The sequence below is a fragment of the Mauremys mutica genome, chromosome 5, assembly GCF_020497125.1.
Source record: "Mauremys mutica isolate MM-2020 ecotype Southern chromosome 5, ASM2049712v1, whole genome shotgun sequence".
Lineage (NCBI taxonomy): Eukaryota > Metazoa > Chordata > Testudines > Geoemydidae > Mauremys > Mauremys mutica.
In genome coordinates this window covers 69,819,363-69,845,392 of record NC_059076.1, presented here as the reverse complement: position 1 = coordinate 69,845,392, position 26,030 = coordinate 69,819,363, and the positions used below count along the sequence as shown (strand labels likewise).

The window sequence follows — 26,030 nt, the reverse complement described above, 5'->3', positions numbered from 1 at the left end:
TTTTTGAAAGTGGATGCCTTAAGTTTGTCTCCTAAATTCATATTTAGGCAACTTAATAAATGGCCTATTTAAAAAAAAAATGCTGAGCATCTAGTAGCTCCAACTGAATTCAATGGTTGCTTAGCATTTTTGAAAAATCAGTTATTTTGATGTTTAAATATGGATCTAAGAAAATAATTTTAGGCACCTTATTTTGAAAATCCTGATATTAAGCTTCTGTTATAAATAAAGAGAAAATATTTGGGGTTACGTTCAACCTAGCATCTTCTCAAACAGAATTTTTGATCCCATTGGAATCACAGATTATAATTTATATTATTTCCATCTAAGTACCAACAAGATACTCAGTCCTGTACAGGACTTTTAATACAGTTCCTGCCCAGAGAATTTATATATTGGAAGACAAAGTGCACTGTGATATCTAGAAAAAGGAGCTACCTCAGGAATAAAAAACTGAAAACATCTAGGGAAGGTAAAAATACAACAGCTTAGGCGCCGCAAGCCTGGGAGGCAGGAGAAGTGAAGCAACCACGGTGTGCTCGGGGAGGCGGGGCAGGGGTGAACTGGGGCGGGGAGTTCCCCTGCATGCTGCCCCCCACCCTTACTTGCTGCAGGCGGCCCTCCCTGCGCTCCTCTGCCCCAGCTCCTTCCGCCTAAATGCCGGCGGCGACTGGGGCAGCCAAAGATCCGGCCGCTGCGGTTGCTGCCGAAGAAAATGACGCCCCCCCAAATTCTAGCGCCCTAGGCGACCGCTTGGGTTGCCTAAATGGTTGCACCGGCACTGACTAAAAAAAAACAACTTCCTTAACAACCTCATTGATTATAAGACTGAAGCTTCCTTTATTGTTATTGTTCCTAGAAGAATCAGTACAGCATTTACTAATTTCTCTGAATACTCAGCTGCCGGTGTAGCTGTTTAAGAACTTGTGCATGAAATTCAGCCTGTTAATGATCAACTAGTGAAGAAATGTATAATCTTGAGTATCTATTCACTTGAACATGATTGTTTATACAAAAATGTCAAACCTTGGACTTTTAGAACTCCACTTTTATATTCTAAGGCTGCTTCAAGGCAAAACATACAACACAGAAGGGAAAATTCTGACATCAATAACAGAGAGAGACACTCAAATATAAAGTCAGTTTGAAGATATTCCCTTTTATTAGAGAAGCCTCTAGTGATGACGATGAGATAGAGCCATTAAAGCACAGTCTCCAGCTGACTTCCCATTTTTTCCCTCCCATTTCCAATTATAGTATTTAGCAGCAACAATTTTCTCTGAATGAAGACTGAGTTCTAGACAGACTGAACCTTCAACAGCTGCGATAACAAATGATGAATGATTTGAGGCTGCATTTAACATGTAAAGGGGCACCAGCAAATTAAAAATGTCACATTTTTGTGATTTTTAAACTTACAGCAATAGTAAGAAAAAATTCAGACTTCTATAAATGAAAACATCTTGTTTCTTTATTTTTTCCAGTTTGTTTACCTTGTGCATTTGATAGAGTTGTTTGCTAGCCTATTTCATTGACTTTTTTTTGTTTGCCTGGAACTTTCACACAGCATCAGGAGAGAAAAAACATTTTTAAAAATAAGGAAACAATTTTTAAAACCACAGAAATTGGAAGGAGGACTTTGTATTGGTGAACAACAATTTGAAAACAAGAATAGATTTTTAAAAAGTCATTTAGATTGCTTCCCTATTTCTGCCCGAGAAGAAATGCAAAAGAGGAAACAAGAAGAAAGAACACTGGATTCCCATTGTGCACAAAGTCACATAGCTTAACACCATGAACCCCTGAATTGTTTGCTATCTCATGAAGAACAGGATATGAGAAACTCTGGAGAATTAAGTATGGCTGGCGAATATTTTGAAAACCTTTCATTACTCCCCACTATCCCCCCGCCCCATGAACATTGGAAACTTGTTTCAAAGAAGCTAATTGGCCAAGATTTTACCTTCCAAGCAGGAAACAAATGTTGATTTTTCCATTTTGTTAATGAACTTCATATCACTATGAAAGTATCACTGACTTTGAACACTACTCCTTCTAGACATTAAAGTTAAACTGGTTATTTGGCTCCAAAAAGGGTTTATTTTTAAAAAGTAATGTGTCAGGTCATTAAATTTGATATTACTTTCTACCACATCCTCCTCAACACAGCCTGGATATCAGTCTCCACAATTCCTTTCCCCATCCCAATTAGCCTTGTTACACTTGATTCCTGCTCTTGCCCATCAGTCTAGTTCCACGTACATAATTTTCAGTCATTTCAGGCTCTCTCTCAAGCATAGCTGGTATTTGCATACCACCTTTAAAGAGAATATATATTTTTAAAGGGATGCTATCAGTTCACTTAGGCTCAAAAATTTCCATTCTTTAATGTTAATCCCATGCAGCATCCCAGACTGATACCTTTCATTGGTAATACTCATGCTGCGGTTCTCAAGACGCACACGGCTCTCTTCTCAGCTATTTTTAAGGCATGATGAGACAACTGTGATGGGCAACTGCTATTTTTTCCCTGGGGCAATTTAAAAATAAAGACCAACAATCATGTCTGGCAGTCTGACTTTATATGTATTTGTGATAGCAGCCAGTGAAAATGCTGAAATGTCAAATTAGAAGTTAAGAATATTATTCTGAGCTGTCTAATGGGCTATTATAACTTTTGTTATAAATTACAGCATTATTGTATTCTAAATGTTTCAGGGTTTTGTTTCAGGGGCCTTTGGTTGTTAAAGGTTAAATGTTAGGGCATTTTTATAAATGTACACTCTCAACCCTACTCCAAACATCCACGGGGCCAAAGATTCATCACCAGCTACACATTTGAAGAGGTCCTTCTGTATATGTATCTCCTCAGCCTGATCAGAGTATCTGTCTGTTGGGTCTACACAAAGTTTTAGGTGGGGTCAGGGTGGAGCAAGAGACCTGTCAAAATGAAGCACCATTCCTTGATGAGCCTCTACATTTTAATGAAGAAATCCAAGAAACCCAAGAAATTTAATTAAGTCTGCAGCTATATTAATACCCTTTGGCTCTGCTGCATCTATTGCAGGAGCCGTGCTCCACTGCAAATAAGGAGAAAGTGTAAGTCCTGGTGGAGGCAGGTCCAATTGATACAGGACTATTCCTACCTCCTTGGATCAAGGGTTCTTTTTCTCTTTAAAGATCCCTGTGATTCATGGAGTGGGAAGCCTTGGGCCCTCTAAGTTTAGCAGGCTCCGAAGTCCTCCCTCTTAAGTGGACAACACACTGTAAGCTATGCAACATGAATCTCAGTGATGTTAAGTTTCTATTACTGAGACAATGCTATGATGTTTCATGGTACAAATGTTTCATGGCATGAGTTTGGGATGGTTACCAGTCATGAGTAATGAAGCCATGAGCAAGTAATGCTGTCATTTGAAATGAGAGCTAATAAAACTTTATACCAACAAACAACCTCATATGTATGTCTCCAAACACATAATTATGTACCCTTTTAAAGAGGGGGCAACCTTTTTGTTCAAGCTAAAAAAACCCCACCTTTTTTAAAAGAAACGTTTTTAAAAGGGATGCAATTCATGGTCTTTTGAGGTGGCTATATTAATATGCTTTAAAAACAGAAGTCAGGATTCCTGTGAAGTCTATCAACTTTAGTAATCAAAATCTACATCCACATATGTCTTAAAGCAACATAAAGCAGAGTCATTGCTCACAGGTGATCACTGCATTCAAGGAAGTAAAATGAATTTCTAACTAGGATCTTTTTGTTTGTTTTTACATCCACCTTAAAAGAACCTGGAAATCAAGAGAAGTAAAGGAAGATTTATTTCTCTAAAACAAGAAACCAAAGTATCACCTAAAGCCTTCACTAGAACAGGGGGGAACAGCTACTGCAGTTTGCACAACAAAGAAATAATAAGGCAGCCATACCTATCCCATATCCTTCATAGAGTTGTCTTTCATGCTCTATGGTCTGTTTGATGATCATCTCCCTGGAACTGTGCTGCCTTCCCTGTCTGCCTTTAATGCTGTTATGTAACTCAATCTGTTCCAGTTCATCACTGAATCGATGCAAATATCTGAAAGACAACAAGTTTAAGCTATGAGATGTCTCATAACATTTTAATAAAACGATACTGGTTTGGTCATTTGCCAGGGAAATATTTACCAGTTGTTTCTTTGCCATCTGCACCACATCTAAATATGCCATAGATCCAGTTTTTCACACTAAATTCAAGATTTGCACTATTTTTCCAAAAGAGAAATTCTGTTTAGGCTGTGACCTTTAGACTCTTACCCCTAAGACTTAGCAGAGTATAGCTATGTCACCTATTGTAGCCAAGAATCTCTGGCAAAAGGAAGACTAGCACTGTACTGGGAAAACTTCCAAACTACTACAGGATAAATAATAATAGGAGATATACCTATCTCCTAGAACTGGAAGGGACCTTGAAAGGTCATTGAGTCCAGCCCCCTACCTTCACTAGCAGGACCAAGTACTGATTTTTGCCCCAGAGCCTTAAGTAGCCCTCTCAAGTTTTGAACTCCTAACCCTGGGTTTAATAGGCCAATACTCAAACCACTGAGCTATCCCTTCATTTTTCTCATGGCTCTTTACTGAACCCTCTCCAATTTATCAACATCTTTCTTGAACTGTGGACACCAGAACTGGACACAGTATTGCAGCAGTAATTACACCAGTGACAAATACAGTGATAAAATAACCTCTACTTGTGACTCCCCTGTTTATGCATCCCAGAATTGTGTTAGCACTTTTAGCCATCGGCTCACATAAAAACATAAGAATGGCCCTACTGGGTCAGACCAAAGTCCATCTAGCCTAGTATCCTGTCTTTCGACAGTGGCCAGTGCCAGGTGCCCCAGAGGGAATGAACAGAACAGGTAATCATCAAGTGATCCATCCCCTGACAAACACAGGCTAGGGACACCATTCCTGCCCATCCTGGCTAATAGCCATTGATGGACCTATCCTCCATGAATGTATCTAGTTCTTTTTTGAACCCGGTTATGATCCTGGCCTTCACAACATCCTTTGGCAAGGAGTTCCACGAGTTAACTGTGCGTTGTGTGAACAAATACTTCCTTTTATTTCTTTTAAACCTGCTGCCTATTAATTTCATTTGGTGACCCCTAGTTCTTGTGTTATGAGAAGCAGTAAACACCACTTCCTTACTGACTTTTTCTACACCAGTCATGATTTTATAGACCTCAATCATATCTCTCCTTAGTTGTCTCTTTTCCAAGCTGAAAAGTCCCAGGCTTATTAATTTCTCCTCATACAGGAGCTATTCCATACCCCTAATAATTTCTGTTGCCCTTTTCTGAATCTTTTCCAATTCCAATATATCTTTTTTTGTTTTTTTAGATGGGACAACCACATCTGCACATGGTATTCAAGATGTGGGCGTACCATGGATTTATATAGAGGCAACATGATTTTTTTGTCCTATTATTTATCCGTTTCTTAATTATTCCCAGCATTCTGTTTGCTTTTTTGAATGCCGCTGCACATTGAGTGGATATTTTCAGAGAACTATCCACACTGACTCCATGATCTCTTTCTTGAGTGCTAACAGCTAATTTAGACCCCATCATTTTATATGTATAGTTGGGATTATGCTTTCCAAGGTGCATTACTTTGCATTTATCTACATTAAATTTCATCTGCCATTTTGTTGCCTAGTCACCCAGTTTTGAGAGATCCTTTTGTAGTTCTTCCCAGTCTGCCTGGGTCTTAACTATCTTTAGTAATTTTGTATCATCTTCAAATTTTGTCATCTGTTTACCCCTTTTTCCAGATAATTCCACACTCATGTTCAGCCGATTGTCCTGGGAAGCAGTGACTTTGAAAAAGATTTGTGGACTGTAGTGGATAGAGTCTCCATTCATTAAGTGTGACCTACATTCTTTGTTCCTAGATGTATACGTTTACATTTAGCCGTACAACAACACATTGTTTGCTTGTGCCCAGATGACCATGCAAACGAGATAATTCTGAGTCAGTGACTGTCCTCTTCATTATTTATCACACCTCCAATTTTTATCAGTTATTTTATGTTTTCTTCCAGGTCACTGATTAAATAGCATAGGGCCAAGAATTGATCCCTGCAGGATCCCACTAGAAACACACTGGCTTGATGATGATTGCCCATTTACAGTTACATTTTGAAACCCCTCAGTTAGCCAGTTTTAAATCCATTTAATTGGGACCATGTTCATTTTATATTATTCTCATTTTTTTAATCAAAATGGCATGTGGTACCAGATCAAACGACTTAAAGGAGTCTAAGTATGTTATGTCAATACTATTACTTTCATCAACCAAACTTGTATCCTCACCAAAAAAAAAAAAAAAAAAAAAATCAAGTTAGTTTGAAAGGATCCATTTTCCATAAATCATGTTGATTTCCATTAATTACATTACACTCCTTTAATTCTTTATTAGTTGAGTCCTGTATCAGCCGCTCCATTGTCTTGCCAAGGATCAACGTCAGGCTGACAGGCCAATAGTTAGCCGGGTCATGTTGTTTACCCTTTCTAAAAATTGGCACAACATTAGCTGTCTTCTAGTCTTCTGGAACTTCCTCATTGCTCTAGGACTTATTTAAAAGCAACATTAATGGCCCAGCAATCTTCTCAGACACCTCTTTTAAAACTTTTGGAAGCAAGTTATTTGGACATGCTGATTTAAAAATGTCTGACTTTAGGAGCTTCTGTTTAACATCTTCCAGAGAAATTATCACCAGCATTTGATCAGAGTATATCAGCTTCCCCCCCCCCCACCCATTACAGAACAGAAATATTTATTGAACACTTCTGCCTTTTCTGCATTATTCGTCATAATTCTACAATTTCCATCTAGTAATGGACCAATACCATTGTCAGAACTGTTTTGTTCCTAATATATTTTAAAAACTGCATAGCAGATTTCTCCTTGTGTCCCTTATCAATTTTCTATAATTCCTAACTTCTGGTTTATATTAATTACTACCAACTTTCCCTTTCTTCCATTTGTTATATTTTATTTTTTATAGCTGCCTTCACGTCCCCTCTAAACCAGGTCGGAAGAAGTACAGCCTTCTTCCTTGATTGCCCAACACTTCCCATTATAAGACCTTGCTTTCAGCTGCTTATAACTTTGCCAAACTTTAATCACTTGAGCAGAAATTTCTCAGGCCAGGTGTCTCCCTCAGGCAGAACTTATTTGAATGTTTCCACTAAAATGGTTTAGCCATTTCAGAGAATGAGACTAGAGAAAAGTGTTATTTTGCCTATGATAAACATATGTACTGTCTTTTCTCTGAGAAGCTCTAGTGCTTCCATGCTTTGGAGCAAGAACTTGAAATTTAGTGGGGGTAGTGGGGTTGCCCTATTTTTGCCATTCCTGTGAAACAAACAGCCAAATCTGTCTAAGATATGAACCTATGAAAAAAATCACTGTTTATAGATGTTCAGTAAAGACCTGGTAAGAGTTTGGAATCTAAATTCTCCAAAGACTCTGTCAGTACTCTAGCACGCTCCAGCCAGGGCTGTACTTGAGGACTATCATAATGGTTATACACAAGGGAGCCAAATTAAGGTTGCACAAGCAATTGTAATTCTAGCATTTCCTAATTTTTGAGTGCTTGACTTCACGACCATAATAATGCTGTTTTAATGTAGTGTTTTGAATGTGAATGTTTTTTTTACTTAGTGTAACCTATCTTAAGTAAGCGCTCTGCAACCCAGAAAAAAAAAAAAGTCATATGTTGCCTGCTATAAGTGGTCTTTCACTAAAAAGTCAAACTAAAGTACTCTGGATACATTGAGGATATTTTAAAGTCTCATGCCATCATTTATACTGCGAAGACTTTAAAACATAAGATGGGAGTAGATCCTATAACATACACCAATGGTGGATCTGCCCCAGAGCAGCACCGGAGATGCTCCTCAATAACGCAGGTTTCATTGAACTGCATACAAAATATGCCATAAATACTGGGAGTAAAAGGAATTTACCATCATGATATAGGCATAACCTATCAAGAGTCGTAGCTGACAAATTGGCAACGGTGGCAGCCTTTGGTACATGTAGTCCTATGTATAGTAATGATATAGTGCCCATACAGGTCCCCACTTTTGCAATAGCTCTGGCGCTGTTCAGCTGGCCTTCCTAAAACAGCATGTGGCAAAGCTAAGAAGCGGGTCTAAGTGAAGTAGAACCTGTAGATTGCACTTTCATCAAGAAATGCGACTAACACTTCATGCACCGGGGACATAAACATTTAGATTACTGATCATGTAGTTACTGGAAGAGATATAGGTGTATCCATTTTAATTTGAGTTTGCCTTCACTACACATTCAGAGATATAATATAAAAGTCTCTCTGGTTATACTCTGATCTCATCCAGTAGTTCCAGAATAGTTATGATCTACTTATGCTAGCATAATATCTTCACTAATAAATCAATGAGATTTCTTAAGAATAAATAAATTCATCTTAATTTACCAGTCAGTAAGTCAATCTTATTTCCAACAAAAAAGAGCCTTTTATATTATTGTATACCCCATTCTTACTTTTCAATTAGTTCACAGGCTTCTTTCTTTGTGTAGTCTGCTTTGCTGGGATCAAGGTGACTTTGAAACCATTGCAATTTTTCTCCTACAGGAACAAAGTGTGTTTTAATTATTACAGTAGCACTAGCATAGAATAAACCCTGTCAATGTTCCTGCAATAAATCCCATTTTTCAGGGGTTTAAAATTCAGTCATAAAAAATTGCCTCACTATGGCACAAGTACAAGGTCTCAGTCTAGATATGAAATTAATACAAAGAATAGGTTTCATCCAGTTGTCATTTTTAATTTGGGAGAGAAGATAGAAGTTGTTTACAGATGTTTTCCATCTTCTTTTACTATATAAATAAATAAATAGTTTTAAAGTACTGGAAATCTGGAAGAAAATATTACTTTTTTTTTTTTTTAACACAACCCAATTCTTCAGCAATCAATACACACAGTATATTTTTTTCAGATAGTAAAGTGCAGAGGAATTAGATGAACATCTTAAAATTATTTAAAAAACATTCTGTAAGTACTGCTTGAGAAATGTTTAAAAGTACCTAAAATCACTTTCAGATCATGTTATATTACAACATGATTGGGGGAGGGGGGAAGGGAGGGAGAGAGGCGGAATCACGATATTGGATCAATATCAAGACAATCAAATATGCAATGGAGAAACTGTCAAAATTAGCAACTTAGAGTTGCAGTATGAGAAACTGTCCTGAGGCCTTTTCATTCCCTGATCAACATATCTGCATAATTTAAGAGTAAAGTAAATTAACAAGGTAAACCATCAAACTCTTTAAAACACTATCAAATTGTGGTCTGAAATTTACCAGCCTTCCAAGTTGTTGCCTGATATCTCTGTCAATTCACAAACATCTACATGAGATGATGCAAGTATAAATTTCAGAGTAGGCTACATCTAATAATATGGATTGACAAGGCTTGGTGGTATTAATGAAACAGAGGTTTGTTCTGTAGTATGCCAAGTTGCCTACTGCTACAGTCAGCCACTTGATGAAGTCCATGTGTGTTGCAAAGAAGTGAAGTCAAGAGATACCATATACCTCTTAGCTCTGATTTCACTTGCAGTTGCCAGGTTGAAGTGAGAACATCCCTGATATTCCAACAATTATACAGTTTATTAATAGATTATAAAGACAGTCCTTGCCCCAAACAAAGAACAATTGGATAGAATTCCTTTTCCCAGAAAGTCTGTAAGACCTAAATTATAGGACAAACTTAATTTTGATTTCACAGAATATCAGGGTTGGAAGGGACCTCAGGAGGTCATCTAGTCCAACCCCCTACTCAAAGCAGGACCAATCCCCAGACAGATTTTTGCCCCAGATCCCAAAATGGCCCCCTCAAGGATTGAACTCACAACCCTCGGTTTAGCAGGCCAATGCTCAAACCACTGAGCTATCCCTCTTCAACCAAGCAGCTTATGATACTCACCTACAATGCTCAGACGCAAGGCTTTTTCATTCTTCAACCTAAAAGACAGAAAGCGCACACACTAGTCAATCATTTCCCCAAGAGAAAAATCAATGGAAAAGTTGGATGAAAATATGTTGTAGCACAATTCCACCTCTAAAACTTGCCAACGTCACAACTTCTGATTTCCTTTTTTATGTGAGAGATCCAGGGCAAACAGTTAATTCAGATTTTAGTAAACTATTTCCAACATTTCGCTATTGCGTTGTTTAAAGTAATGGTGGAAGGGAGGTTAAGGCAGAGTAAAAAGACCCCTTGATATTTATTGGACACTACAATATAAACATTTTATTGTGACAAGTAGATATAAATAAGTGTTTTGATGTCTTCACAAAGCCAGCCCATGGCTCAGATTTTCTTGATCTGTTCCCAAAGTTTTTTTCTTTTTCTCACTCTATCTGAATTATGGGTTATATACTGAAACCTCATCAATTCTGAAGGATGCATATGTAACCTGTTGTTCAGTATGTGTTAAATGCCCCACTCTAGTGGCTGGTTTACAAAAGATACAAGTCTTCTAGAGCTACTACCTAAAGGAGCTGCCCAAGTAGTAGACATTCATGATTTTACCACTGGAGAGTTCAGTTCAATCTCCAGCAATGACCCACATTTGTCCTAATTTTGTTTCCAGCAAGCCAGGGTAAAATATACAGAAATGTACTAATTATTTTTTACTTGGGCACTGAAAAAAACATAATAATGGCAGATTAACACTGTCATGTTAAAGCTTTATTAACCTTTTAAAAACAGTATTACTCCGTGTGATGGAGACTCTCCAAAAGTTATATATGGGAGAAAGTCTGATTAAAATATACAAAATAAAGGAGCAGATCCTCAGCTGGTATAAACTTATAGTGACACTGACTTCAGTGGTGCTAATGACAATTAACACCAGCTGAGGATCTGCCCAAAATGTCTAGGGCCAGGGTCTCAAACTCAGTTTTCCTTAGGGCCAGTGACAATCCTCAAATCCTCCCAGCAGGCCAATAATGTCACTGAAGATGGTGTTCAGAAAATAAAGTGTTTATATTTTATTTTTTACTTCAAATTTCTTAGAAATAATAAATCTGTCATACAACTTTATACAATTCTTCACCTGCCAGAGTTTTTAGTGTTTGCCAGACACCTGGCAACGCTTCAGTTCTGTCAGTTTGTTGATGTTTGGCCTCAGTGACTGAGCAGTTGAAACCTTCAGGATTGCAGCAAGGTGTGCACCAGATAGTTGAGTTCGGCATTTTGACTTGTTTATATTCATTGTGGAAAAACATGATGCTGACTCTGCCCGGCTACTAGTTATGGTATCTCTGTCCCTCTCCCCCAGCCAATGGGAGCTGCAGGGGGTGGCACCTGCAGCAGACATTGCTGGCAGCATGGCTGCATGCATCTCTCCTCCCCGGGCCACAGTGGGGAGTTCTCGGCCCCAGATAGCCCGCAGGCCGGGACTTTGAGACCCCTGGTCTAGGACACCCTCTACCTGGGATGGACACACTTTTTTGTGCAGTAGAGTCTAAATCTAAATAAATTAGTTTAGCAGGGGATAGGGGGAGTGGAAGTTATTTTTATTTCTTCAAACATTTCACAAGTAAGAGCAAGGTTATAAATGCTAGCTAAAAGATTAAAATGCTTAAACAAAAATGAAGTTAATGGAATTCATCTAAATGAGGGTTTGCAGGATGAGCAGACTTCAAATCTGGAATGTGATGAGCACAGACAATACAAAGGATTTAATATTAAAACAAAATTAAAATGTGAGTTGTACCTAATGTTTGAAATAGAGACTAGTGTAGGAAAAGAGGGAAGGAGTGCAGTGCACAGAATTGGAAGCACATGGGGAGAAGCAAAGCAAAGGGAGAGATTTTGAAGGAGGAGAGCACAGAAAAAGCAATCTCATTCCATAAATAGGTAACAGCATGAAAAAAAGAGACACCAATGAAAGATGATGATAAAGGAAATAGCATAGGCAGATGATACCGTTTTTACAAAACAAAATAGTGTATTAAAAATATCTGAAACACAAGTCAGCCCATTATTTTTACATATTAGTTATATCAGAAGCTTTGCATTTTATTTAGTCATCTTCAGTGTTTGCCATACCTTACATGACAACACACACAGACAATAGTGCATGTCTACAGAGTGTTGCCATGGAGAAAACTGGGACGTCAGACAGACAAGCAGCCTAACTAAGTGTAAGCTATATAGTTTCACCCTGGCTGTAAATGCTGCATATGAGGTACGTGTTACTATCCAAAAACCACTACAATTTTTTGTTGTTTCTTTTTTCAAGGAGTGGGGGGGGTGAGTGCTTGAATGCACACAGGCAATATTTATGTGTGCGCATTTACGGAAACACTTAGCAGATTTTCATGAAAAAAGTTAACATAGAACACATGTTATTTACATGATTGGTACTGTACTCTGCAAGAAGAGATTAGAGTGGGTGGCGGTTAAAGCCATGTAGATCCCAAATGAGAAAATATTAGACTTCTGAAAGGATCACTGTCATGTTGTGGAATCACTAATAAGGAGAGGGATGAGGGGACTCCTAGAAATTAAAGTAGTATGTTCTAGTCAAGAGCTTAACACAAGGAATTCTTCCAGTGAATATTAGGGCTTGTGGAAGTTGTTGCAGTGACAGCAAAGGAGTTTTTATCCACAAAACTAGCAGCTTTCTCAAACTGGCCCACCATTTTGGATGCAGGATTGAGCCATGTGGAACTTCACAAGTGAGTGCTTGTGGGAATGAGAAACAGTTGTCCATCACAACAGGCTGCAGTCTGATAAAAATGCACAAGTCAGCCACTCCACCTCCTCGTGTCTTAAGGTATGTCTACACTGCAGTTAAACACCTGCAGCTGGCATGCGTCAGCTAACTTGGGTTCACGGGGCTTGGACTATCTGGGGCTATTTAACTGCAGTGTAGACATTCGGTTTCGGGTTGCAGCCTGGGCGTTGGGACCCTGCAAGGGGGGAGATTGAAAAGCGGCGGTAAAGGTGGTAGCTTTTGTTTGTTTGCAGTATGGGTATCTACCCAATATTATTATTAATTTGTACTACTGTAGTACCTACGAGCCCTAGACATGGACCAGGACCCCTCTGTGCTAAGTGCTGTACAAACTCAGAACAAAAAGATAGCCATCCACCATATGCAGTCTAAGAGATGAAACGGAGGTTCTACTCTGAAAATTAAGACTAAACTTTGGTTCTACTCTGCAAGTTCTATGTTTGTGTCTCAGAGTCCATGTCAAATTTCCTCAGTATCTAAATTAAGAGGGTTTTTTCCTCTCCTATAAATTCCATCCCTGGCTCAAAAGGTCAAGCAGGGTTCTTTGATCCCATTTTAAAAATTACAGTTGAATGGATAAATTTTCCTTCGCTTCCTATTTCAGGCTGTTAAACAGTTGCTGTTCCATCCTCTACCCACGCCCATTTTTCATTAGTTGATCCAGCAACTACATTTGCAAAGCACTTCAAGATCCTTCCATATGAAAAGCTCTCTATAAAAATTAAAATCCTCTTTTTTTTTTTCACATTTGGCTTTCGACGTCTTCACTTCTGCTTATATAAACTGAAAACAGTTAATATTCTATCGTTCCAGAGATCGAATTTGTAAGCAAGAGTAAACATTAAAGCAGTCCTGCTGCTACCACCACCTTCATGAGCTCAAGATAGATTAAGATGCAAAACATGAGACATGCTAGGGAAAAAACAAAATCACTTCTAAAAGGCAAGGGTTTAAGGCTGCTTCTAAAGGGTCATTTCATGTCAAGTCAAGTAGTACTGTAAAAGTCTTTCAGCGTGAGATATATTAGACTGGCATATCTGCAATGGAAGCATGAACATACCACAAACCCCTTAAATACTTTACCATATATGCGCTACAAACACTGTATCCTTACTTAGAGCAAGAAAAGAGTAGCACTTAGTTAACTTTAACTCCCAGAAGCACTATAGGCCAGTGGTTCTCAACTTGTGGCCCAAGTGACATCGTCAGGGCTGTAACTGGGGACAGGCGGGGGGGCACATGTTCCAGATGACCCAGTGTCATACCCTACAGAGTACAACTTTAGGAGCAAAGTTTACCAAATTCTTCATATACCCTGAGGGTATTTCAGAGGTCTTCCAGGGGGACTCATCTAGATATTAACTCATCTAGATATTTGCCTGAATTTATACCAGGATAATTTTCCTCTGTAGGCAAGCCATAGACTGGGCAAAGTAGGTCGAAGATCATAATGCAGTCTCAATCTGATACTGATGGCAGTGGCAGTCTTGTGCATTACTTACTGTCATTCTACAGCATTTTTACTTTTCTAATATTTGTCACTTTCTCCACTGCATACTTAATTGAGGTTTGCAAAGCACAGTGAAATCCTTGGTTGGAATGATAAGAGACAAGTATGACTTTAATTGCATCTGCATACACTGCACCAGCACCTCTATTTGAAAATTTCCATTTCCAAATTATTATTATTAACTGGGCCTTTGGTTTTACATAAACACTAATTAAGCCCTAGAATGAAGATACTTGACAAATTTTCAAAAGTGTAGAACATATATTTTATCTATTTAAAAATGCTAAGACAGCTATGAAGATCCATGTGCTCCAGTCTCTACGATTTCAGCCACTTCTCATTTCATATCTGTTCTCTCTACATGGAGCTTGTACACACTACCACTTATAGCAGCATAACTTCTGTCACTCAGAAGGGTGTGATTAAGCCACCCTGTCCCCCGAGCAATGCAAGTTACACTGACGTAAGTGCCAGTGTGGATAGTGCGATGTGCCTCTCGTGCAGGTGCAGTGGTTACACTGACAGGAGAGCTCTCGCCCAACAGCATAGCGTGTCCTCACCAGACGCACTGCAGCTGTTCTGAGGTAGTGCTTCTAGTGTAGACTAGCCCATACTGTATGCAGGGTTATGGCACTCACTGCTACGGGGGTGGAAAAACGAGAAGTACTAGGCTGAGGAGAGTTGACTGCCATGAACAAGTGAGGAAGAAGCAGACAACGGAAGCACAGGTAGAAGACAGCAGCACAAATTCAGGAGACTCCATTAAATAAACCGCAAAAAGCTATTTTTAAAAAGTGGTATTTTACTGAAGTGGGAGTTTCATTTAAACCTGTGCAACAGAATACTAGTTTTCAAATATTTTACAATTATGTATTTCAAATGTCTTGTTCCTAATTAGTTTAAAAAAAAAAAAACTTAACCTACACATATACCCATTAATTCAAATCATGGTTAGAACACTAATTCTTAAACACAAATATTGGAAAGTGAGGAAATTCATAGACAGAATTCCACAAATATCCTTAACTCAGCCATAAAACCCTACCTCTGCACGTGGTTCCACAAGAAGTGTGGTTTCATGAACACTTCAGGCACATACTCTGGAAACAAAACCAAACTAAACCCAAGTGTGGTGTGTAGTCTTACTCTGGTTATTGTTACTCTAGTTATTACCATCACTTACAGCATGTGATGGGTCAGACACTTGCAAGGAAGGGATTGGTAAGGGTCTGTAGTCCCAATTGGCCCTGCACCACTATACCTGTAGCAGATGTCAGGAGAAGAGAGGGGAATTAAAAGGAGGTGGCCCAGCTCAGTTTGGGGTTGACAAGGAAAGAGAGCGGAACTCTACTCCTCTTGATAAGGGAAGCTTGGTTTCAAGCAAGAGTCTAAGGCCTTGTCTACACTACCAGACCGAACAGTGAACCCCGTCTAGTCAATTTCTATGAACAAGACCGTACCGGGCAACAAGTCTCACATGGTCTCAAGACAAGCACGACATTTTGGGCTACGCTCTGATTGGCTGCGGCATTGCACAGGAGAGCGGACAAGTCGGGAGAGATAGCTGAATCCGTCTAGCAGACAGTCCTGGTAAGCCTTACAGTAGATTATGCTTATCAGTTAACGGATAGCTGTGCCCTCCTGCTAAAGGCAATCTGGAAATCAGATACTATGACCCTTTTCCAGCCACTCCCGACACTGCAGGGGAAAGATCAATGTATGCTTTTCCTCTGTGGCCTACAGCACATGGCTGCTAAGCGAGGGGCTTTGTTATGCAAAGTATAAGTAAACCATTAAGAACAGTAACTATTCGCTAATTGCCCTAATTAGATGCAGCACTTCATGAACGAGATTACCCTGAGGCGGGTCTCTCAACTACAGAAAGACAGGATGTTAAGGGAAGCACTTCACCGAACGGGACCCTACGCGGCCAGGCTGGTTGAGGCGATGGTTCCCCTGTACCTACGGATGTCGTGGCGTGGAAGAGTGTGCTTCACCGGAGGACCAAATAAGGCACCTCTTCCTAGAAACCTCCTGCGGAGGGTATTTGAGGAACTTTCTGACGCATTTGTGGAATTGTCCCTGGAGGACTATTGTTCCATCCCAATCTGTGTGGACCTACTGTTCGTATAGTTTCCCGAAACTTTTAGATATAGTATTTAGATATAGAATTTCTATTTTTTGTATACATGTTTTCGTACAAATAAATGTTTTCTTGTTTATACGACTTACCGCCTGATCCTTCTGACTCAGAGTCCGGGTTAACGGCCGGGGAGGGTTGGTAGTTGATCTCTGTGAGGGTGAGGAAGAGATCCTGGCTGTCAGGGAAAGCGGCATTGTGTTCGCTGTTGCCTGCGCCTTCCTCCACGGACCCTTCGTCGTCTTCCCCATCGGCGAACATCGAGTAGGAACTGTCCTGGTTCACTATGCCATCCACTGAGTCCACGGTCACTGGTGGGACAGTGGTGGCAGACCCACCGAGAATGGCATGCAGTGCCTCGTAGAAGCGGCATGTCTGGGGCTGTGCTCCGGAGCGTCCGTTTGCCGCTCTGACTTTTTGATAGCCTTGCCTCAGGTCCTTGACTTTCACGCGGCACTGCATTGCATCCCGGCTGTATCCTTTCTGTGTCATGGCTTGGGAGACCTTCTCGAAGGTCTTTGCATTACGCTTCTTGGAGCGCAGCTCCGACAGCACAGACTCCTCGCCCCACACAGCGATCAGATCCTGGACTTCCCGGTCTGTCCATGCTGGGGATCTCTTTCTATTCTTCCATTGGGCTGACTCCTCTGCTGGAGAGCTCTGCATCGTTGCAGGTGCTAAGGAGCTCGCCCCGATGTCCAACCAGGACGTCAGATTCAAAGTGCCCAGACAGGAAAATGAATTCAAATTTTCGCAGGTCATTTCCTGTGTGGCTGGCCAGAGAATCCAAGCTCGGACTGCTGTCCAGAGCGTCAACAGAGTGGTGCAGTGTGGGATAGCTCCCGGAGCTACTAAGTTCGATTTGCATCCACACCTAGCCTAATTCGAGCTAGCAAGTGCGAATTTAGCGTTACTCCACCTGTCGGGGTGGAGTACCAAATTCGAACTAAGGAGCCCCCTAGTTCGAATTAAATGGCTTCCTGGTGTGGACGGTTGAGCGATTAGTTCGAATTAACGCTGCTAAATTCGATTTAAGGTCCTAGTGTAGACCAGGCCTAAGAGAGATGAACCTCCAAGCAGATGGGACAACCAGCCCAGAAAGACTAATTAAAAGGACTGGTTGCATCAAGACAAATCCTGGGCAGGGTGGGGTGTGGTCCTGTCAAAGACTTCTCAGATTACCCTGGTTTTGAGTTTGTAATATTCCTTTGTCTTTTGAACTCTAATACCCTGGAAGAGGTGGGGTTAAATTGTGACCTGCCTGGAGGGCGGAGTCATGGGAAGAGGTGGACCACTGCAGGACCAGTGTGGCTGTTGGGGTGCCAGATTGGGAGAGAGCTGCCAGGAGGCACCTCAGCGGTGAGTCCACTCTTTTTTACATTGAAGTTTAATTTTTCTGGTTGATTACTATTGTCTCATAACCCTAACAACATTTAAATATAGTAGTTCGTGAAAAGCGAGATTAACTGTCCTCAGGGTAGATTTGATTTAAATCATGATGTAAATCACTAGTCAGGAAGACTCGATTTAATCATAGATTTCTACATAAAAGTGCATTCTTGTTGGTTGTTATAACCTTAATACATATTTTTCACAACTCAGTGATGAGACCCACATTGGATCTCTTTTATGGCCTGTTGCCATTATATGTTTTCCCTTCTAGTGAGAGAATGGTATGGTAGATCTCAAATCAATGAAGGCTACACTCAGAAAGACCTCAAGACTTCTGGAATATGCTGCTCAAACAGTTTCACTTTTGTTTCTACTGCCTGTCCCTCTCTTCTCACATTTATCTCCAGACTTCTTCTCCTTGTCCAGATCTATTCCACCCCTACCCATCTTCTATTCAATGAACTTTTTGAAACTTTGCACTTTTATAGAGAGGTAAGGGATTGACTCTGTGTACACAAATTTGCAGAGGGAAAATAGGGTTGAGGTCTTATTTCTCACCTCTATATATTATTTATTTATTTAAAACATTTTTGCTGTTAACAAGCATGTTATCTCTGGAGACACAAATCAACAGTCTGAGAACTGCAAAACATGCATCCGACGAAGTGGGTATTCACCCACGAAAGATCATGCTCCAAAACGTCTGTTAGTCTATAAGGTGCCACAGGACTCTTTGCTGCTTTTGCAAAACTAAGCTTCTCTGCTGTGTTTTCTAGATTTAGTTAGCACTGAGTCCCATTGGGTAGATAGAAAGATTAACCTAAATAATCTATACAGAAGCCCCTGGAACCCCATAAAATTGGGTCCCTAATCCATGAACTATTGGAACTCATTTACAAAATTTTTCTTAAACATTACATGAATATATTGTCTCATACTACAGAATTAGAATTTATAATCCCTATTCCATTATGAGATATCTTTGAGCTATAATGTATCTTAATTAAAACTATCTTTAGATAGATTTTTTCCTCAAAAAGCATTTTATCAAAAAATCTGATTTAAATAAATCAAATCCGATTTTTTTTGTATTTTTTTTAAATCATTGATTTTTATCCACCCTGACTGTCCTGGTCATCTCTAATCATGCATTTAATAGATAAAATGTGCAATAGCAGAGAATCTCCCAAAGCTGTTCTAATTTATATATATTGACATTTAAAATGCCAACAAGCAGACCTTTAAACCACTAAGCAGCCCTAAACAAGAGTTCCCAGTTTGAGAAGATTTGTTCCCAGAAGAGAGAGGCTGTCCTGCCAGTAGATCAGATCACCATGGCATAAAGGAGCTCCATCAGTAGAGACAATGAGAACTCTTCACCAAATGTTCTACCCTGCCTGCACTAGGCAAACTCTATCCCTCTCAAGACAGTGTCCTTCGCTAGCCCCACAGAAGGTGGGGGGGAAAAGAGGAGAAGGGAAGCAGATCCCATTACAAAGCAGGAAAAAAAGATGCAGGGACCGCCTCTAGAGATGAGTTATTCAGACTCTATTCTCATTCAGTCTTTCCCGCCTTTGGTAAGGCTGCAAAATATGCCAGCTAACTTGGTGTTTTCTGTCATCTGGACACTTGTACCAAGAAACTGAATTCGAACCAAACTTATTGTCAATGTCAACTTGCAGTAGATTCAAACAAGGTGAAAAGCTTCATGTCAATTACCAGTCATGTGTTAATCAGAATCATTTTAAAAAGTACTTCGGTAAATAGACTGATAGTGTAAGTAAAAGTTCTGAAAATCATCTGGTAGAATTTGGCATTAGGTTCAAGTTTTATGCAATGATTTTACATTTTACTTAATCCTGTCTCTGTGAAAGGGCGTTGACTAGATGACCTCTTCAGGTCCCCTCCAATCCTACATTCCTATAATTCAGTACCTTGACTTTCTAATAAATCAGGTTGTCTAATTTAATTTTACATTATTCCTGTGCTGACGCTTCTATCAGTTTCCAAGAAATGTTATTCTATAAACAGTCTCACTATTAGGAAATAATACCTGATATTCAGCCTGATTATCTTTGTTTTAAATTCATATTAATAACTCCTAGTTTTACCCACTTAACAAAAAAGGTTCCAAATTTCATGTTCCCCACTTTCCTGAAATTCAGATGCAAAATAATACTTTTAAAAACACAGAATTATTCTCCTTTCTCCCCCTCCCCCCATTGGATAACAGTACAAATTAACTCACTTTTCCTTTTTTTCCTGTTTGTGTGCTTCTCTCGTAAGCTGAGCAGCCTTTCTGCTGTAAGGATGGATGACTTTTTTCTCTTGCCGCCCTCCTCCTCTGCCCTTTGGTACTTTTGGCTGAAATGAAACATAACAAGGAATAAAATGAGACACTTCAGTTCCCTTCACAAAGTGTCTCATAAGCTACTGCAACCAGAGTAAAAGACTGCTCAAAGGGAAGCCAGCAGCACCTTATCAAAGAGATTCACTCAAGAAAGAGCACGCATTAACACCTCAGAAGGTCCAAAATTCATACAGTGGGTGGGCTAGTATAAGTTATATTCATGTCACTCCTTGTGTTACTAAGAATAATAAAAACGCAGACTCCTGAGTTCAGATTCCAACACAGCACATGCAATATGAAAATCAGGCATACAAACTCTGAAGGCGGAAGCAAAGCACGCAGTTATAACACACACCAACTCCAAACTAAAAAAAGATATAAAGGCTGCTACTCTTCTAACAGAAAATACCTTCCTTCTTAAAGAGCTCAATGGTGAGGAAACTTTAAATTACCTCTCCTAACAAGGATGCAATTTTCAGTATACCCTTATTTAAACTTTTCCCAACTGACGGCTCCATTTAAACCCTTGTCAGGAACCCAACTAATTTGCACAGAAAGAACCAGATTGCAGCTGCCACCCACAGAGACTACATGTCCCAAAATACAATGCTCCATATTAGTGGAGCAACAGAAATCCAATGGTCACTTCTGCACTAAAGGACTTCTACAAATAGAGATAAAGTTATAGCTTTCTGCAACGTCAGTGACTCAAGTGCATTTGTATATGTTCTAAAGAAAAACATCTTAAGCAAATGTTCAGGTTACAGGAAGGGGCTCTTTTTAAAAAGGAATGCATTGCAAGCCTCATCCCCACACCACTCCATTTCCCAGTTCTGAATCTGAAACAAGAAACTTCTCAAGAAGATACAGCTAGGAATACAGCTGTAAAAAACTACCTAATACAAACCAGACTCATGTTGCAGTTGTGGCTAGTTCTTTTCCCAGTAGTTCCCATTATGTTTATTTACTTATTTATTTAGTGTTATGAAGTTTGAAGGTTGCCCCAAAATTAATGGAAAGACTACAAAGCAGTGCGACATTGAGGAATACATAGGGAAGAAAGAAAACAAGAGTAAGCTTGGTCATAAAGTAGTGATCCTGCACTAGTGTTCACAAGTTTATTACTGTGATGATTTAAATTTGCATAGACTGCTTCCTCTAGCACTTCTTGAGAAGACACCCTGAAGCTCCACTAATTTAAAGAAGGTATTAATAGCCAACTATTGTTGCTCATGTGACTTCAGCCCAATTACATGACAAACTGGAAGCAGCAACAACATGAACAAGGAAGGTATATAAAAAAGAAAAAATCATGCCATAAGCAGCAAGGAATTTTCCTCTTGAATCTTATGGACACCACTGTGCCAAAATAACTTACTCCTTCTGGCCAAAGACCAAGTTATATTGTATTCTATAGTTACGTATATACAGGACTCTTAAAAACACACCATAACATGAACATTGTTTTGTAACATTACAGAAAAACAAACATAAATAGGAAGCTCTCTAGTTTCCATTGTCGGGGGCATCACAATGTGGACCAGGCAGAATCTGTACTAATGAACTGCTGTATATGCATTCCAAAGGAAACAAATCTAATTTGAGGGCTTCAACACCCTCTACCACCAGTGTCATAAGCATCACACTTGCATGCTTCTGTCCTAAGTCACTATGCTGGATAAGGGCCAAGAGGATAAAACATAGGAGAAATTAAATGTTTAAAACAAAGAGTTGACCAGAACCCATGGTGCTGAACTCATTTTTAATATCTATTATTAAAATCTGGTTGAACACAGAAAGGTTTTCTGGCTTTGAAATGGAATTGCAGTTTGATGGCCTTATTCTAGTCCATCACAAAAATGTGATATACGGTAATTTGACACAGCCTCCTACCCACAAGACTGGAACAGAAGTTTTTCAGTTTAAGATTGGAGTTTCTAGACACAATAGTGGTGGGAAGTCTAGAAAAACATATATAATTGCTCTAGTCAAGTCATTGCTAAAAATCATAGACTCATTTGCCCATCTTGTTCAGAAACACACTGAAATACAATTGTGGAACAGCAACACACATACGAGCCAACTACTTGCTCAAAACTTGAGCCAAAAGTGTCCAAAAAGACAGATACGTTTCAGTTGCTGTACACTGATCAACACTGCAGAGAGTACAAATTTAAAACTTTAATCAAACACTTTTATATATGGTTATCTTGACAACTAGTTTATCCAGACAACTCCCTGTAGACAGTGCTTGAAATGATTGATTCAGAACCAGTTAACATTCTATTTACTACCACCTGTGTCATAGGTCTCAACCCCACTTAGAGCTGTTGGGTTCCAAAATGGGGACCTGCACTGGTTTCCCTCTAAAGTAAAAATCCTAGTTTAGATCTGGTAAAAGCTGCCACCACCCAATAATGTACGTGTATTGGGACACAGTCCTTCCCCAAAATCCTTGGGGATCCCAAGAGCCCCAAATCTATGGAGTTCTTACACCCAGGAGAAATAAACCATTCCCCCCTGCTTCCCCCCCCTCCCTTTTCCTAGGAGAGATACCGGGATCTAACTACAGAGGGATGCCTCCCCCTCCCCTTTCCCTGAGAATCCACCCAAAGAAAGATTAACCAAGTCCTTTACAGAAAAGATTTATTAAAAAAAATAAAAGAAAGTCACTGTCTCTGTAACCAAGATGGAACAATACACAGGGTCTAAACTTATCAATCTCTGGAGAGAATTCCCCCTCCTTTCTTTCTCAGTAAAAGCAATAACAGTACAGACTTAAAGAAATTCTATAGCAAAACACAGAATTGCAAATACAGAAATAAAAGTATAAGAATACTAGTTCCTTGCTAATACTCACTAGCTTGAATAGAAGAATTTATTGCAGAAACCTGGGAGGACTTGATTAAGATGTCTGGACTCTCTTAATTCCCAAGAGAGACTCCCCAAAACAAAGAACAGGAAAAAAAACTTCCCTCCACAGGGATTTAAAAATATCTTGTCCCTCATTGGTCCTCTGGTCAGGTGTCCACAGGTACTGCTTGTTAACCCTTTACAGGTAGACAAAAACCTTAACCCTTAACTAACTGTTTATGACAACCTGTTAGTTTTTCATTCACTCGGTTTGGTGGTATGTGTCTAGGGAAGACCTTTGGCAGCAATCAAGTTTGTCATGTTCATTTACTTCTGTTTGTTTATAGTTTCTAGAACAGAATGATTTTCTGTCCTGTTGACTTGACATAGAAAAGGAAAGAACCGATTAACTACCTGAGCATTTAACAGAACACTGATCCTATTCCAACTTCTGCAACAAGTTTCAAATTGCCTTTTCTGATGATAGAACAGCTTAAAAAATGGCCTGGTTAAAGAACCTGCAATGAATGTCTGGAAGAGTTTTTAAAGTGCATTCTGTGGTACAACAACAGATTTTATTCATGGCTAGAATTAAAAAGTACTAATTTTTTTTAAGTGGAGAAAGCCCAGTTTGCAAATTGGAATGTGTGTCAGTGGACACCATTAAATATGACTAATAATTCTACGTTCACTAGTTTTCCTACTCCCTAAACTTACAGTAGGAAAATCAAATACACCTGCTGAATTTGCACATGCCAAACTGCAGGTAAAATTTTGGTGGCAAGTGTTGAGGCTATTTTGAATATTTGGCCTTGAAAGCTAGAACACCTATTTTAGAGGAATTTCCCATAAGCATATAAACAAAGTAGATTATTATCTTGACTTTAGTAAAGCTTTTAATACTGTCTCGCATGACCTCATAAACAAACTAGGGAAATACAACCTAGATGGAGCTACTATAAGGTGGGTGCAAAACTGGTTAGAAACCCATTTCCAGAGCGTAGTTATCGGTGGTTCACAGTTATGCTGTAAGGGTGTAATGAGTGGGATCCCACAGGGATCATGATGTTCATGGTCCAGTTCTGTTCAATATCTTCATCAATTATTTCGATAATGGCATAGAGAATACACTTACAAGCTGAGAGGGCAAGTGCTTTGGAGGACAGGATTAAAATTCAAAATGATCTGGACAAACTGGAGAAATGGTCTGAAGTCAATAGGATGAAATTCAATAAGGACAAATGCAAAGAACTCCATTTAAGGAACAATCAGTTGCACACACACAAAATTGGAAATGACTGTCTAGGAAGGAGTACTATGAAAAGGGATCTGGGGGTCACAGCGGACCACAAGCTAAATGAGTCAACAGTGTAACACTGTTGCAAAAAAAGCAATCATTCTGGAATGTATTAACAGGAGTGTTGTAAGCAAGACAAGAAGTAATTCTTCCGCTCTACTCCCCACTGATTAGGACTCAGCTGGAGTATTGTGTCCAGTTCGGGACACCACATTTTAAGGAAAGATGTGGAAAAATTGGAGCGTGTCCAGAGAAGAATGACAAAAATGATTAAAGGTCTAGAAAACATGGCCTATGAGGGAAGATTGAAAAAATTGGGTTTGTTTAGATGTTTGAAAACAGACGATTGAGAGGGAAGATGATAACAGTTTTCAAGTATGTAAAAGACTGTTACAAGGAGAAGGAAGACAACTTGTTTTCTTAACCTCTGAGGCTAGGACAAGTAGCAATGGGCTTAAATTGCAGCAAGGGAGGTTTAGTTTGGACATTAGGAAAAACTTCCCATCAGAGTGGTTAAGCACGGGAATAAATTGCCTAAGGAAGCTTTGGAATCTCCATCATTGGAGATTTTTAAGAGCAGGTGTTTGATCTAGACAATTCCTGACTGATTAGACAGTGGTTCCCAAACTTGTTCAGCTGCTTGTGCGGGGAAAGCCTCCGGCGACCCAGGCCGGTTTGTGTACCTGCCATGTCCACAGATTCGGCTGATCGCAGCTCCCAGTGGCCGTGGTTCGCTGCTCCAGGCTGAACCTGTGGATGCAGCAGGTACACAAACCGGCCCGGCCCACCAGGGGCTTTCCCTGCACAAGCAGCGGAACAAGTTTGGGAACCACTGATCTGCTAATACTTAGTCCTGCCATGAGTGCAGAGGACTGGACTAGATGGCCTCTCGAGGTCCCTTCCAGTCCTATGATTTGATGACTTAAAGTTTAAACCATTTGGACTGCTTACATTAGGCATGTATTAAAAATCAGCAGAATAGAAAGTAAGACTTACACCTAAACTTTACTCCTTTTTCTGTACGAGAAATACTGTTGCATATATATTTTAAATTATTATTAAAGGAGTAAAGATTTTGAAAAGAATATACTCCCAGGGTATACCAAGTTATGCTACAAATTTATTAGTTCTCTTATACTGTGGTATGTTGAGGTAAAAGAATATTTTTCTGAATACAGCTGGAATAAATTATTTGTTATGAAATGTGTGGATTGCACAGCTTCGTATATTAAACAGACTTTGCAAATTTGTACTTTTAATTATATTGTGTAGCAACAGACTCCCAAATCTATCTAAGCAACTTGGATATTTAATTTCTATTAGAAACCAATAGGGATTATATGTCTAACTCCTGCATCTGACTTTGAAAATCTCATCTATAGTCTTCATATTGAGCAACACAATTCTATATTTTGGTATTTTAATACACGGGAAGTGACTCAATTGAAAAAAATATGAATGTTATGATCTCCTGGTTACTTGTTATTTTTGGTCTTTGTATATATATTTGCACATTTCAGTAGGCAAGGTTAAGAGTGGGTGTGCCGGGTAGGGCAGGTGGAGCGAACAGGGAGTAACGAAGGACGGTCTGGCCGCAGGGGAGCGGCGGGATCCCTTAGTTAATTCTGTGCAGAGTTCTCAT

At 39.5% G+C, this 26,030-nt stretch overlaps 1 protein-coding gene across 1 annotated transcript in view; it reads right to left on the bottom strand.

The window, feature by feature from the left end:
- The window catches only part of TMA16 (translation machinery associated 16 homolog), a 40,730-nt gene that overhangs the window by 13,914 nt on the left and 786 nt on the right, over nt 1–26,030 (bottom strand). Inside the window, exons 2-5 of the mRNA XM_045018078.1 lie at nt 20,137–20,252; nt 10,023–10,060; nt 8,576–8,660; nt 3,928–4,076 (exon numbers count right to left, since the gene is read on the bottom strand). Coding sequence (XP_044874013.1) covers nt 3,928–4,076; nt 8,576–8,660; nt 10,023–10,060; nt 20,137–20,252 — 388 coding nt within the window. The remainder of the gene's footprint in view (nt 1–3,927; nt 4,077–8,575; nt 8,661–10,022; nt 10,061–20,136; nt 20,253–26,030) is intronic.